At 39.2% G+C, this 13,465-nt stretch overlaps 1 protein-coding gene across 3 annotated transcripts in view; it reads right to left on the bottom strand.

Annotated features, from left to right (window-relative positions):
- Window positions 1-13,465, bottom strand: part of Hus1-like (Hus1-like checkpoint clamp component) — a 128,021-nt gene that overhangs the window by 78,455 nt on the left and 36,101 nt on the right. For all 3 annotated transcript variants that reach the window (XM_068366551.1, XM_068366552.1, XM_068366550.1), the window contains 2 exons: window positions 10,460-10,669; window positions 3,255-3,364 (listed from right to left, as the gene is read on the bottom strand). In XM_068366551.1, the coding sequence (XP_068222652.1) occupies window positions 3,255-3,364; window positions 10,460-10,669 (320 nt within the window). The remainder of the gene's footprint in view (window positions 1-3,254; window positions 3,365-10,459; window positions 10,670-13,465) is intronic.

The raw sequence follows: 13,465 nt of genomic DNA, 5'->3' as shown, positions 1-13,465 counted from the left end.
AAACAAAAATAAAAGTTGAATGGGCTCAACGTTGTTTAACTTCGTTTTCCAAGTCAGGACCGCCTACAAAGAATAGGTAAAGGCCGCATATAAACAAAAACATAAAATTTATCTCGATGTTTAGTATAAATGGAAAGCTAATCGAAGAGGCCTAATAAAGGCGGGTGAGATATAAAATATATAGAGGTAAATCTATAAATATCAACAATAATTTATAAAGTGATAAAATAATTACTAAAAGCCTTTAACACACTTCCGTACACTGAGGGAAGGGTCGGCCATCTTTTCTCTATGGAAAAACCAGAGCGAGATTAAAAAAGCAAGGGCAAAAACTTTTCCTCTCCTTTCAAAAGCATTTCTTTTGAAGATAGTATTGAATAATCCAACACGGCGAAAGCAATAAAACCAAAACCAAGTACTTCACCAATTCGGTAGAAAACTCGAGGTCTAGAGCGAGCGGAACCAATGTTGTCGGTGACACCGACAGAGAAGAACTGGAGTGGTTAAGAAGTATATGCGGTATCTGGCCGATAGTCGGCGCTGGTGGGCACACCCGCAACCTTCATGGCGATCGCTCGCGAGTTTTTTGGAATCTGACGGGCCGTCGGAGACGTCAGCTATTTATATATTCACCGGCTAAATTTAATATTTAAAAACACACATTAGTCCATTAAGAAACTCGGAGGGTAATCTTTATAACAAATGATTTAGAAAAGCCGAACTGATGATTGCATATTTCACAACTGAATTCACCAGGGAAGAATGAACGACCCTCTCCAAACCAGCTATAAAATATGAAGGGCCACAACCATTAAATAGAATCACCTTTACAATGGATGATGTTAAAAAGAAAATAAAAGGACTCAGTAAGTCTAAGGCACCAGGTCCAAATAATATTAATCCAAAAGAAATTATAGTAGTAGAAGAAATGATAATCCCACACTTTTAAAAAATGTTCTGAATGATAGCCAACAAAAGAAAGGTACCACAAGGATGGAAACTAGGCAATATTCCTCCACTCTACAAATAGGAACCAAAAGAAGAACCTGGCAACTACAGACCTGTATAACTAACTTCAGTAGCATTGTGCATTCGTACATACGTACCAGAAAGTACTGATCCTTATTTTTTTTAACTTTAATATGTACTCATCGATATAAAATCAATTGTAAATAAATAACCACTAGACTATAAGGAAAAATATGTTACGATCTGTGTATTTATTTACTGAAATGAAAGCAAATCGCTAATGCATTTGATATGCATACGTAGTAGCATTGTGCGTTCGTACATACCACAGAGTACAGTTCATTGGGATTTTTAACTTAAATACTTAGATATAAAATTAATTTTAACTAAATAATCATTATACGAAAAGGAAAAATGTTACGATCTGTTATTTACTTACCGAAATAAAAGAAAAATAAATCGCTAATGTGTTTGATGTGCAGACGTCGTAGCATTGTGCGTTCGTACATACAATACTTTTGTTTATTGTTTATTTTTTACTTAAAAGGGGGTTTGGGAAGGAATTGGGAAAAGGATTAAGGATATAATAATAATAAGTGAAGGACTATAATAAAAATGTGAAAGAGATATCATACTAATATGCATGATAGGTTATAACAGTGAGGTAATTCTGTGAAAGTGAATGGTCATATCAGCGGGATAACATCATGAAAGTGAATAGTCATATTAGTGGGATAATATCATGAAAGTGAATATAGGTTGAAGACGGGCTACGAAAGGTTGATCACCTGATTTGAATGTAAACAATACATGTGATTATAATTCGCCGCTATTTTTAATTATAAATACGATACTAAAATGTGAATATTACATACATTATTATTGAAAAGAGTTAAGTGAAACACCAGTTTAATCAAAATCCAGTTTATATCAGGTAAAGCTGTAATTTTGTACCACAGTAAATGGATATACACTGTACACAGAGCTACGATCAGCTGGGTGTAGAGATAGGTAGTGGAGCGCAGCGCTCAAAATGTAAATCATCACCCAGCTTGAATTTTATCACGATTTTTATGAAACTTTTTATTTAAAGTATTGCATTGTTCTTGGCCATCCCAATGCTGTTGTCAACTATAAGAAATCAAATTCTCAATGTTGGGTAAACAATCATCACAATATTTTTTCCCTAGGCCGCGAAAAATCGAAACTGCGAAGCCAGTAACCGCAATTATTGAGGGCCGACTGTAAGTGCAAAATAAGGCCAGAGTTCTTTTCAGGAAATTCTAAAGCTAGTTCTAAAATTTCAAATATTAACAGTTTTTAACAGAACCTGTCAAGCGTGCATTTGACATGGATATAGACTCTTGATATGTTTCATAACATCACCCAGTCGTTGGCTTTACATAGACCATCGCCACCAAATTTCTGTGGTATCTTGGTCTCTGTTAAGGATTCTTGAGTTTTTGGTCAAGTTAAATAATTCATCCTCCTCAATTAAAAAGACTTTTGCAAAAACCCATATTTCTAATAGTTTTAGCCTTGAGAGAAAGATTCAGTAAACAGGCTGCCTTTTGGAGGAACCAGGAGTTCATTACAATAATCACAGGTCATCTTGCAATCCCGACTCAGAGGGTCTTTTTTTTCCAGCTAAAAATGAAAAGTCTCTTCAGAGAAGACACCTGCTTTAAATTTTGGCTCTAGAGTCGTGATAGTAATCGCTATTTAGTATCTACATTACAACTGTAATTACAGAGATCCATGTCCCCAGAAGGCAGCTTGCTTCAAATTTTATTATTTCTAAATCACCTGATGTTCATAAACATGTCCACCCTCTTCCCAACTTTGCGACAAAGACAAAAGGCTTAGTGGTTTGAACAAGCCATCAGTTATAGCAATTAACTCCTATATTGTTTCACTACTTTACTAGGGGCCTAAGCCTATTGACAGGAAAGAAAACAGGAATTATTTTAGTTTTAGGGGTAAATGTCGATAAAACAAATTCCTGAGAGAGGCAATATCAACATCAGGCTAGTATAGAAGTATGAAATTCAATTATCAAAATTATGTTTTTTCCTATTGGCATTGGCATTAATGTATCTACTTTTGATCAAAGATAATGACAAAAATAAAACTATGAATCTATTTGAGTATAGTTCTTCAGTACTGTATAAATATAACACTTCTGATTAAGAGTAATTACATTAATTTGGGAAATGTTACAATTTTTCATTTCATGTAAAATTCAATTAACTTCTCATGACCTTAAAATATGGTACTGAACTTACAAGATCAGCCTCCAGAGTTAAGCATGGTGTGTGCCTCCTTGTCAACTTTATCTTCAAACTACGGGCTGCTTGAGATACTTTCAACGAACTTAAGACCTTCGAAAATTTATCTGTTGAAATAATGATAAACTTTAAACTTCTCTTTATAGTCAAAATCCATTTAAATTTTTTTCAAAGAAATAAATTTGATGAACTCTGAAATACTTCGCTTACCCCCTTCCTACATCATTCAGTATTTTGAATGCTTCAAAACAAATGTTTCACAGTAATACAAGCCAGCAATAGGATGTACAACTCGGTACAGGACAATCGCTAACACTGCTAGGGTCTTATGTCAAATAAGATATATAATTATTAATAAAAATTGCTTCAATAAATAGGGATACACATTTAGTGAATACAAATACCACAAATTTCAAAAGTAATTTCTAATTTTCCTAACTATACAAATCTGAGTCCTTTAATAAAAGTAAGATTTCAGTACAGCTAGAAAATGACAAATAAGGAAGTAATTTGTATTTTTCCTAACCATACAAACATGAAGCTCTGTACTATGGAGAAATATTTCGACGACAGATGAAACTAGCTGTAAAACTTTTAGCGAGGTGCAACTACCCTCTGCTACTTAGCAGAGGGTAGGACCAACCATCCCACTCGCACACACAGTAGCCAAAAAAAGCCACTTTGCAATTACAGGCAGGACTTCCAGAGGGTAGGTGAAGCAGGGCCAATGTGTGTAAAAAGCTTCAGGTTTGTTTGGTTAGGAAAAATAAAAATTATTTCCAAAATTGCTATGTGTTCCACCACCAAATACAACCCTTTCAGCTCTTTACTCTGGAAACCTGCATTCATGTGGGTAGTCCAAAACCAACTAGCTGGTCACTAACCTAGGGTGTGACTCTTGTACTTCACACGAGCTGTGGAAGAGCGTACCCTATCACATCACCTTGCTACCTCTCAATGAGAGATAACGCCCTGAGCAATTGCGTGAAGATATGAGAGCTAAGCATTGTGACTCAGCAAGATAAGACATACTATGGACCTAAGCTCCTCTCTTACCTGGGTGTTACCCGAGTCCTACCTTGCTGGGAGATATGGAACAATAGTATCTACCTGCAGTCAGAGGAGGTCAGCTTGCAGAGTTCCTCGGATGCTCAAGCCCCAAGAGAGAGGAGAATTGAAAGACAAAAAGGCCAGTCATACGCACATTCATATTAGACTTATAACCAGGTAAAATTTAACCTCAACCTATTGCTACTTGTCCTGCAAGGGAGCCAAGGAGTTACTAACCACGTTTTGTGCAGCCACTATAAGACCTATGGAGAATGTGTCCAGATTCCTTTGGGTTATGTCTTGCAGGTGGTTGGCGGTGAACTTTCGACGTTTCCACACGCATGCACATAAGATCTGCGTCACTTTGAAGTTCTTTTTGAATGCCAGGGATGTGCTATCACCCCTGACATCATGAGCTCTAGGGGTTGAGTTCGATTGGAGGGCTCGTCCAATCCCCTTCCTGATCCAAGAAGTGATTGAATTATTTGTAATTTTCCTCTTGACCCTGCGTGTGCTTACACAGTATACTGACCTGTGGACAAGCTTGAACATTCCGTTTAAGGTATTTCCTCAGCACCCTAACAGGACATAGTAACAGTTGATCTGGATCACTTGTTACAGTACGGGGACTCAATCCAGAAAGGCATGAATCTAGGGTCCACTACGGCTGGATTTTGAGTCTGCTACAAACTCAGGGATGAAATAGTGACACCTGGCCCCATTCCTTTGAATGAGTGATATTTTAGGACAGACGATGTAGCTCACTAACACTTTTAGCAACGGCCAGGCTAACAGGAAAAGCGTCTTTAAAGTTGTGTCACAATCTGAGGACTGACTAAAGAGGTTTGTAATGCGCTCCTTTCAGGGATTGCATTACAAGTACTACATTCCAAGGGGGCAGTCTGGCTTCTGACTGGCAAGGCTTAAGGTCGAGCAATAGCCTTTCACCGCCGATACTGAGCAAAGTTTTTCTTCCCTGAGGTACTGTACAACTAAACTCCATAATCACTGGGAGAGTGGCACTAAGAGGAGCGATACTCGTTCAACGACACCAACCACAGAATATAGGCCATGTCACCCGGTAAACGGCGGAAGAACTCACTCGCTCTCTCGCTCACTCACTCTTCGTATTTTGATTTTTAATTCAATAACACCGAAACAAAATAATTCAGTTCACCAGCGCGCATTCCACCATACATATGACATCACGGAACACGACACTGTGATGTGAACACAACAAAGAATGACATCCAAATTATGTAAAACCTTTTTCTTTTTTCTTGTAAGAAATGAAAGAAAATAGTAACTTAATAAGCAAAAGTATTTAATTTTTATAATGTAAAAGAAAATATATTTCTAAGACAATATTTGTCCTATTAGTGTACCTTCTTTAGATTAATATTGATCTATTATACGAGATGAAATAAACCTAGCGTAGAGTAAAATTTACGCTAAGTAGTACCTTCTTTAGATTACTGTAATATCGATCTACTATACAAGATGAAATAAAACTAGCGTATTGTCAAATTTACGCTAAGTAGTACTCATAACAATCGATACACACACAAAATGTTTTGTATCATTATTTGATATTTCGATAAGATGAATACTAATACTAATCGTTATCCTTTTGGAAGGAAATCACTCTACTGCCCGCTCGCTTTCCGTCGGTAATATGATGTCACCAGACATATTATATGAACTCGACAGATATTAAAACTTTTCTTAATATATTTTTTACTGAAAATGGATACTGTATATTATTAATAAAAGAAAATAAAAACCTACCAAGACAAAACAGTTAAATTTTATACAAGAAAATAGAATATTTACAAGGGAAAAATTTTCCTATTAGCGTTACTATTTCAGACATACTTGTGACGTCATCACAATGAAAAATTCGTTGTAAAGTCGAACAGTCATAGGTCACATATGCTGTAAGTCGGCGACTACCTGTATTTGCGATAGTGCAAGGTAGTCTTACAGTGAATATATTATGAAATCTGTGAAGTGACTTGCCAGGGATTGCATTGAGCAGGGTGCATGAATGATTGATGAGTTGTATAGAGTTTTATACCGTGGAAAATCTACGTCGCCAACTTAATGGCCTTGTTAAACCTGACTCGAGTACTTTCTGAGAACATCTGCTCCTGTATAGCTACTAGTGTGTGTGCCCTCATATTTGTAAGCTCTAATTTAAACCTCAATTCCAAAAGATTTAAATTCTGTTCACTATTCTTTGGTCTGCAGCCCTCTTAAAAGCTGCATAAAGAACCATCCACATTGTATATTCTATTATAGGATAACAAGTTGTAACTTCATTATAGTGCTGTCCAGAAACTAGCATTGATAAAAAGGTTATCTTTAAATTTATCGATGAATGTGAGACCAGTAGTTTTATTGCTATGGAAGTGTCCAACATGTGAATGACTTATTTTTCTCAAATCAATCTTTTTTAGGTTAGTTATGGTTGGTCAAGTCTCATTCAAATTGTAGGCCTGTATGTACTTTCTCATTATCGTACCTTTATTTTTTCAGGTTTGAAATAATTTTTTTTAATATTTTCTTCAATAACAGTTACTCCCTTACGGTATCTTGTCCACCGACCTATAGTTTATTACTTTTATTATTTTTTTTATCTCCTAATGTCCCTAAGGTTTACTTAAACTTAAGAGAAATCTTACCCGAGATCTAAGTTACTTATTTGCCAAACTAAAGATAAAAAAAAAAGATTTTAGGAAGTTCTGAGATTCTAGCTTGGTCCCTTTGCCCAGTATAAAATAAAAGAGTGGTTCCCAGTGCCCAGTTCATTCTTGACTATTTACATTTTGCACATATCTCTGGATATTCCACCATATTTTTTTTTTGTACAGTGAGGCGTTATTGCTGAGTGAATGGATGACAGGTAAAGTAGTGGAATGGAAGGAGATATCATCTAGGTTAATGTGGGTAAGGGTTAGGTTGGGTAGGGAATGTTGGGCGTTTGTCAGTGCGTATGGGCCAGGTAGTGAGAAAAGTGAAGAAGATCGGAATGAGTTCTGGAATGATTTAACTAGGTGTGTAGAAGGACTGGGTAGAAGGAATTATGTAGTTGTTATGGGTGACTTAAATGCTAGAGTGGGCGCTGGAGAGGTAGAAGGTGTCATTGGTAAGTATGGCGTACCAGGTGAAAATGAGAGTGGTGAGAGACTGGTAGACATGTGTGTTGAACAAGAGATGGTAATAGGTGCTAGCTTCTTTAAAAAGAAAGATAAGAATAAGTATACGTGGGTAAGAGTGGCAAATGGAAGAGTAGTAGAAAGGGCATTAATGGATTATGTGTTGGTAACTAAAAGAATGTTTGGAAGATTGAAAGACGTGCACGTGTTTAGGGGTATGGCTAACGGTATGTCTGATCATTTTTTGGTGGAAGGAAAATTAGTTGTAGCAAAAGAGTGGGGGAATAGAGTAGGTGGATGTAAAAGGGAGCTAGTGAGGGTTGAAGAGCTAATAAAACCGGGGGTAAAAAGTAAATATCAGGAAAGGTTGAAAATGGCATATGATGAGGTGAGAGTAAGAAAAACTGGTAATTTAGAGGAGGAATGGAAGTTAGTAAAAGAAAATTTTGTTGGGATTGCAAGTGATGTATGTGGCAAGAAGGTTGTTGGAGGCAGCATGAGGAAGGGCAGTGAATGGTGGAATGAAGGAGTGAAGGTGAAAGTGGAAGAGAAAAAGAGGGCTTTTGAAGAATGGCTGCAGAGTAATAGTATAGAGAAGTATGAAAAATATAGAGAGAAAAAGGTGGAAGTAAAGCGCAAGGTACGTGAGGCAAAGAGGGCAGCTGACCTGAGGTGGGGTCAGGGATTGGGTCAGTCATATGAAGAGAATAAGAAGAAGTTTTGGAAAGAAGTGAAGAGAGTAAGGAAGGCTGGCGCAAGAATTGAAGAGACAGTGAAAGATGGAAATGGAAGGTTGTTAAAAGGAGAGGAGGCAAGGAAAAGGTGGGCGGAATATTTTGAAAGTTTGCTGAATGTTGAGGATAATAGGGAGGCAGATATAATTGCTGTTCCAGGTGTTGAGGTGCCAGTGATGGGAGGTGAGAATGAGAGAGAGATAACAATAGAGGAAGTGAGGAGAGCACTAGATGAAACGAGAGTAGGAAAAGCATCTGGTATGGACGGTGTGAAAGCTGAGATGTTGAAGGAAGGGGGTGTGACTGTACTTGAATGGTTGGTGAGATTGTTTAATATGTGTTTTGTGTTGTCAATGGTACCAGTAGATTGGGTTTGTGCATGTATTGTACCACTATATAAGGGTAAGGGAGATGTGCATGAGTGTTGTAATTCAAGAGGTATTAGTTTGTTGAGTGTAGTTGGAAAAGTGTATGGTAGAGTACTGATTAATAGGATTAAGGATAAAACAGAGAATGCAATCTTGGAAGTACAGGGTGGTTTTAGAAGAGGTAGGGGTTGTATGAATCAGATTTTTACAGTTAGGCAGATATGCGAGAAATATTTAGCAAAAGGTAAGGAGGTGTATGTTGCGTTTATGGATCTGGAGAAAGCATATGATAGAGTTGATAGGGAAGCAATGTGGGATGTGATGAGGTTATATGGAGTTGGTGGAAGGTTGTTGCAAGCAGTGAAAAGTTTATACAAAGGTAGTAAAGCATGTGTTAGAATAGGAAATGAAGTGAGTGATTGGTTTCCGGTGAGAGTGGGGCTGAGACAGGGATGTGTGATGTCGCCGTGGTTGTTTAACTTGTATGTTGATGGAGTGGTGAGAGAGGTGAATGCTCGAGTGCTTGGACGAGGATTAAAACTGGTAGGCGAAAATGACCATGAATGGGAGGTAAATCAGTTGTTGTTTGCGGATGATACTGTACTGGTAGCAGACACAGAAGAGAAGCTTGACCGACTAGTGACAGAATTTGGAAGGGTGTGTGAGAGAAGGAAGTTGAGAGTTAATGTGGGTAAGAGTAAGGTTATGAGATGTACGAGAAGGGAAGGTGGTGCAAGGTTGAATGTCATGTTGAATGGAGAGTTACTTGAGGAGGTGGATCAGTTTAAGTACTTGGGGTCTATTGTTGCAGCAAATGGTGGAGTGGAAGCAGATGTACGTCAGAGAGTGAATGAAGGTTGCAAAGTGTTGGGGGCAGTTAAGGGAGTAGTAAAAAATAGAGGGTTGGGCATGAATGTAAAGAGAGTTCTATATGAGAAAGTGATTGTACCAACTGTGATGTATGGATCGGAGTCGTGGGGAATGAAAGTGATGGAGAGACAGAAATTGAATGTGTTTGAGATGAAGTGTCTGAGGAGTATGGCTGGTGTATCTCGAGTAGATAGGGTTAGGAACGAAGTGGTGAGGGAGAGAACGGGTGTAAGAAATGAGTTAGCGGCTAGAGTGGATATGAATGTGTTGAGGTGGTTTGGCCATGTTGAGAGAATGGAAAATGGTTGTCTGCTAAAGAAGGTGATGAATGCAAGAGTTGATGGGAGAAGTACAAGAGGAAGGCCAAGGTTTGGGTGGATGGATGGTGTGAAGAAAGCTCTGGGTGATAGGAGAATAGATGTGAGAGAGGCAAGAGAGCGTGCTAGAAATAGGAATGAATGGCGAGCGATTGTGACGCAGTTCCAGTAGGCCCTGCTGCTTCCTCCGGGGCCTTAGATGACCGCGGAGGTAGCAGCAGTAGGGGAATCAGCATTATGAAGCTTCATCTGTGGTGGAAATGTGGGAGGTTGGGCTGTGGCACCCTAGCAGTACCAGCTGAACTCGGTTGGGTCCCTGATTAGGCTGAAGGAACATAGAGAGTAGAGGTCCCCTTTTTGTTTTGTTTCATTGTTGGTGTCGGCTACCCCCCAAAATTGGGGGAAGTGCCTTGGTATATAGATAGATAGAGAAGTTAGGGTGTGGTCGGCATTCAGACACTACGCAGCCTGCATGCTACGTCTGGCTAGAGCCCACAAACCATTACAGGGGGAGGCACTTTGCAAGGAATAAGACCAGGGAAAATTTTTAGTCTAGGGTAGATGTCAACACTTTAACAGCTTAAGAGAGAAGCAACAAAAATCAGGGGAGTTTCATAGAAATAATACACTTTCCATTAATTGAGCCTACAGTACTAACAAATAAACTAAAAAATAATTAGGACTAATTAAATAAAATGACTGTACCTGGTTGCAGTTCAAGAAATATTTCATTGTTTTCCTCCGACACTCCTTCCATGTGATATTCATTAAAGAAATGTCCTTGATCTAATTCTGCCCATAAACCTGGAGCATTCCCTAATGATAGGCCACCTTCACTGATGATAAAATATATCCGCTCCTTTGTGATGCGCATGACACAAGTTTTAGACATTCTCGCTATGGTGTTTACAATATCTGAAAAGAAAAATCAAAATTACAAATTCAAAAAGAAATTTTTATTTTTCCTATCAATTCAAACCGGAGTCCTTTAATAGGTAGTATGATTTCAGCGAAGTTACTGGCAGGAGGCGTGTAAGCCCTGACCCTCCACCGGCTTTGACCTTTGCCTAGGAGTTGCTGGATGGATGATGAGGGAAGTAAAACTTAAAAGATTCAGGTTTGTACAGTTAAGAAAAATTACAAATTTGGAAAATATTTTTTATTTTTCCTAACTATACAAACCTTCAGCTCTCTCTATCAGAATATTACTTCGGCGAAGATGAACTAGCCATAAAATTTCTAATGAAGTAAACAAACCCCACTGTTAATTACCAAGGATGGGAGGATAGCAGGGTTATATGATATCACTTTTTATTGCAGGCAAGGCTTACGGAGAAAAGTGATAGTGGGCCAGTATGAATAGAACTCAAGGTTTGCATAGTTAAGAAAAATACAAGCTATTTTCCAAATTTTTTATTTGTTCTGACACCTAATCCAAACTGTTTTGGTCTTTATATGAGACACCCTTAGAGGGGTGGAAGTCCTAACCAACTGGCTGGTAACTTGACCCGAGATGTGACTGTGCTTCACACGAGCTTAATAGAGGCACTCTCTCACCTCATTAACTCTCGCGTATGAAAGACCTGACAGCCTAGCCAATCAGAGTGTGTGTGTGTGTGTGTGTGTGTGTGTGTGTGTGGACCTAAGCGCTGTGACTTGACCAAGTAAGGATGCTTGGAGTGGAACATGCTGCTTACTTAACCTAACCACTCCCCAACTCCCCCTCACTAGGAAGACAGACACGTAACAAATATACTATACTGTACTATTTATCATTTCATGTTACACAAGGAATAAGATTTTACCTGCAAAAAGAGGAGGCCAGCTTACAGAGTTCCATGGTTGTTGTGCCCCAAGAGGGGAGAAGATGAAGGAAGAGGAAGCTAGTCACTCTTACCATCCATCCCAGACTAATCCTGGGTAACGTCTGCCGTCAACCGACTGCTAATGTCCTTCAAGGGAGCCGAGGTATATACTGTACAATCATTTGGATCATTCAATAATAACCTAACCATTAGTAACCTGTAAAGTAAAATGACAAATTCGTAATAATTTGTATTTTTACTAGTACAAAAACACATTTATATTGGGGGTACTGTATATTGTTTTTGGCGAAGCTGAACTAGCCACGATTATTCTCAAGTGAGGGATAACTACCGCACCCGCAAGTTAGCGGGTGCGGTAGCCCTGCTACCCCCCCCTCACTAACACACGTAGGTTGAGTAACCACTTTTCTTACTGGCAGGACTTCTGGGGGACAGAGTGGCGGGCCAATGTGTATAAATAGTGTTGTGTTTGTGAGCTAGGAAAAATACAAATTATTAAAAATTTGTCATTTGTTCCAGTGCAAACGCAAACACTCCACTACTGTATTTATATTGGATAGACTCACTCTTGGAGGGAGGAAGTCCTTTACCAACTGGCTTTGGTATTTTAACTCCGGGTTCTCTCTACTTCGGTAAGCCTAAAGTAGTAAGTACCCTACCCCGTTAAATTCTCATGCTATGCCCATTAGGGGCAAGAGCTATTAGCGGCCTGCAGAAGTCTGTGTGTTTGTGAAACTAACAACGTGGCTGGTCTAAAACTTAAAACTTAGGAACTTGAACGTCAATCCCAGATTCCTTAGACTTTACCAAACACCCTCCCTCAAAGAGGTATTGGGGATGCAACAAAGTATTGTTTCTATACTTAGGATACACAAGTGAAATGAGCCTTACCTGCAGAGGTGAGGTCAGCTTGTGCTGAGGAATCATGGTGCTGTTTTCCCCAGGGGGGAGAAAGTGGAAGGGAGAAAAAGCCAGTCATTCTACTCCTTCCCCCAGACTAAACTGGGTAACCTCAGACCTCATACCTCTGCTCCTTGTCCATCAAAGAGCTTGAGGTGTTTAGACCACTTATTGAATATGAAAAGTGCTGCACAGTTTCCAGGTGTGAAGTTGAAGTGAAGCTACAGCTTTGTGGAAGATGTTGGCATGTAGCTGTTTTAGTAGATCATGTCGTGGAGGATGTTCCCTTGGAAGCTGCGGAATGTCTGGCAACCATTCTGCATGATGCCATAGCAGAGCTATTGGAGTCATTGATAAGTTCTTGCTTATTCTGACTTGGTTGAGGACTTTCTCACAAGACCGAATGGGGAAATGTGTAAAAATCTAAGCTGTTCCACCAATGTTGGAATACATCTTGCTCAAGAGCATATGAGGGTCCGGGACTAGGGAATGGTCGAGTGGAAGCCTGAAGTTCAGGGCCGTTGCGAACAGGTCCACAGTTGAGGAACCTCACAATATTAAGACTTTGTTGGCTACTAGAAGACTCAAAGACACTCTGAGCCCATTATCTAAGTCACCCTGCTCAGACTGTCTGCAAGCACATTCCTGTTGCTAGGAATGACGCAAGTGGAGGGAGACACCTACGGTAACTGTCTTCTGTCCATCTGAGTACAGTATTTCTACTGCTAGATGGTACCTTTCTTATCCGGGCCACAGGACGAGGATGGATTGGTGCGGCATATAGCCCCCCGCCCTTCTTTTGATGTATCAGAAGACAGCATCAGTACCAGAGGAGGGACGAGAACATTGGCCTCCTTGCAGAGGTTCTCGTCTACCACCCACCATCTGCGGTTCATCTCCCGACCCCTCGGGGTATTGCGTAACCAGAAAAATGACAAATTTGTAGATAATTTGTATTTTTCCTAACGATACAAACCTTTAACTA

This window comes from Palaemon carinicauda, chromosome 44, assembly GCF_036898095.1.
Source record: "Palaemon carinicauda isolate YSFRI2023 chromosome 44, ASM3689809v2, whole genome shotgun sequence".
Lineage (NCBI taxonomy): Eukaryota > Metazoa > Arthropoda > Malacostraca > Decapoda > Palaemonidae > Palaemon > Palaemon carinicauda.
This window is presented reverse-complemented; position numbering and strand designations above follow the sequence as displayed.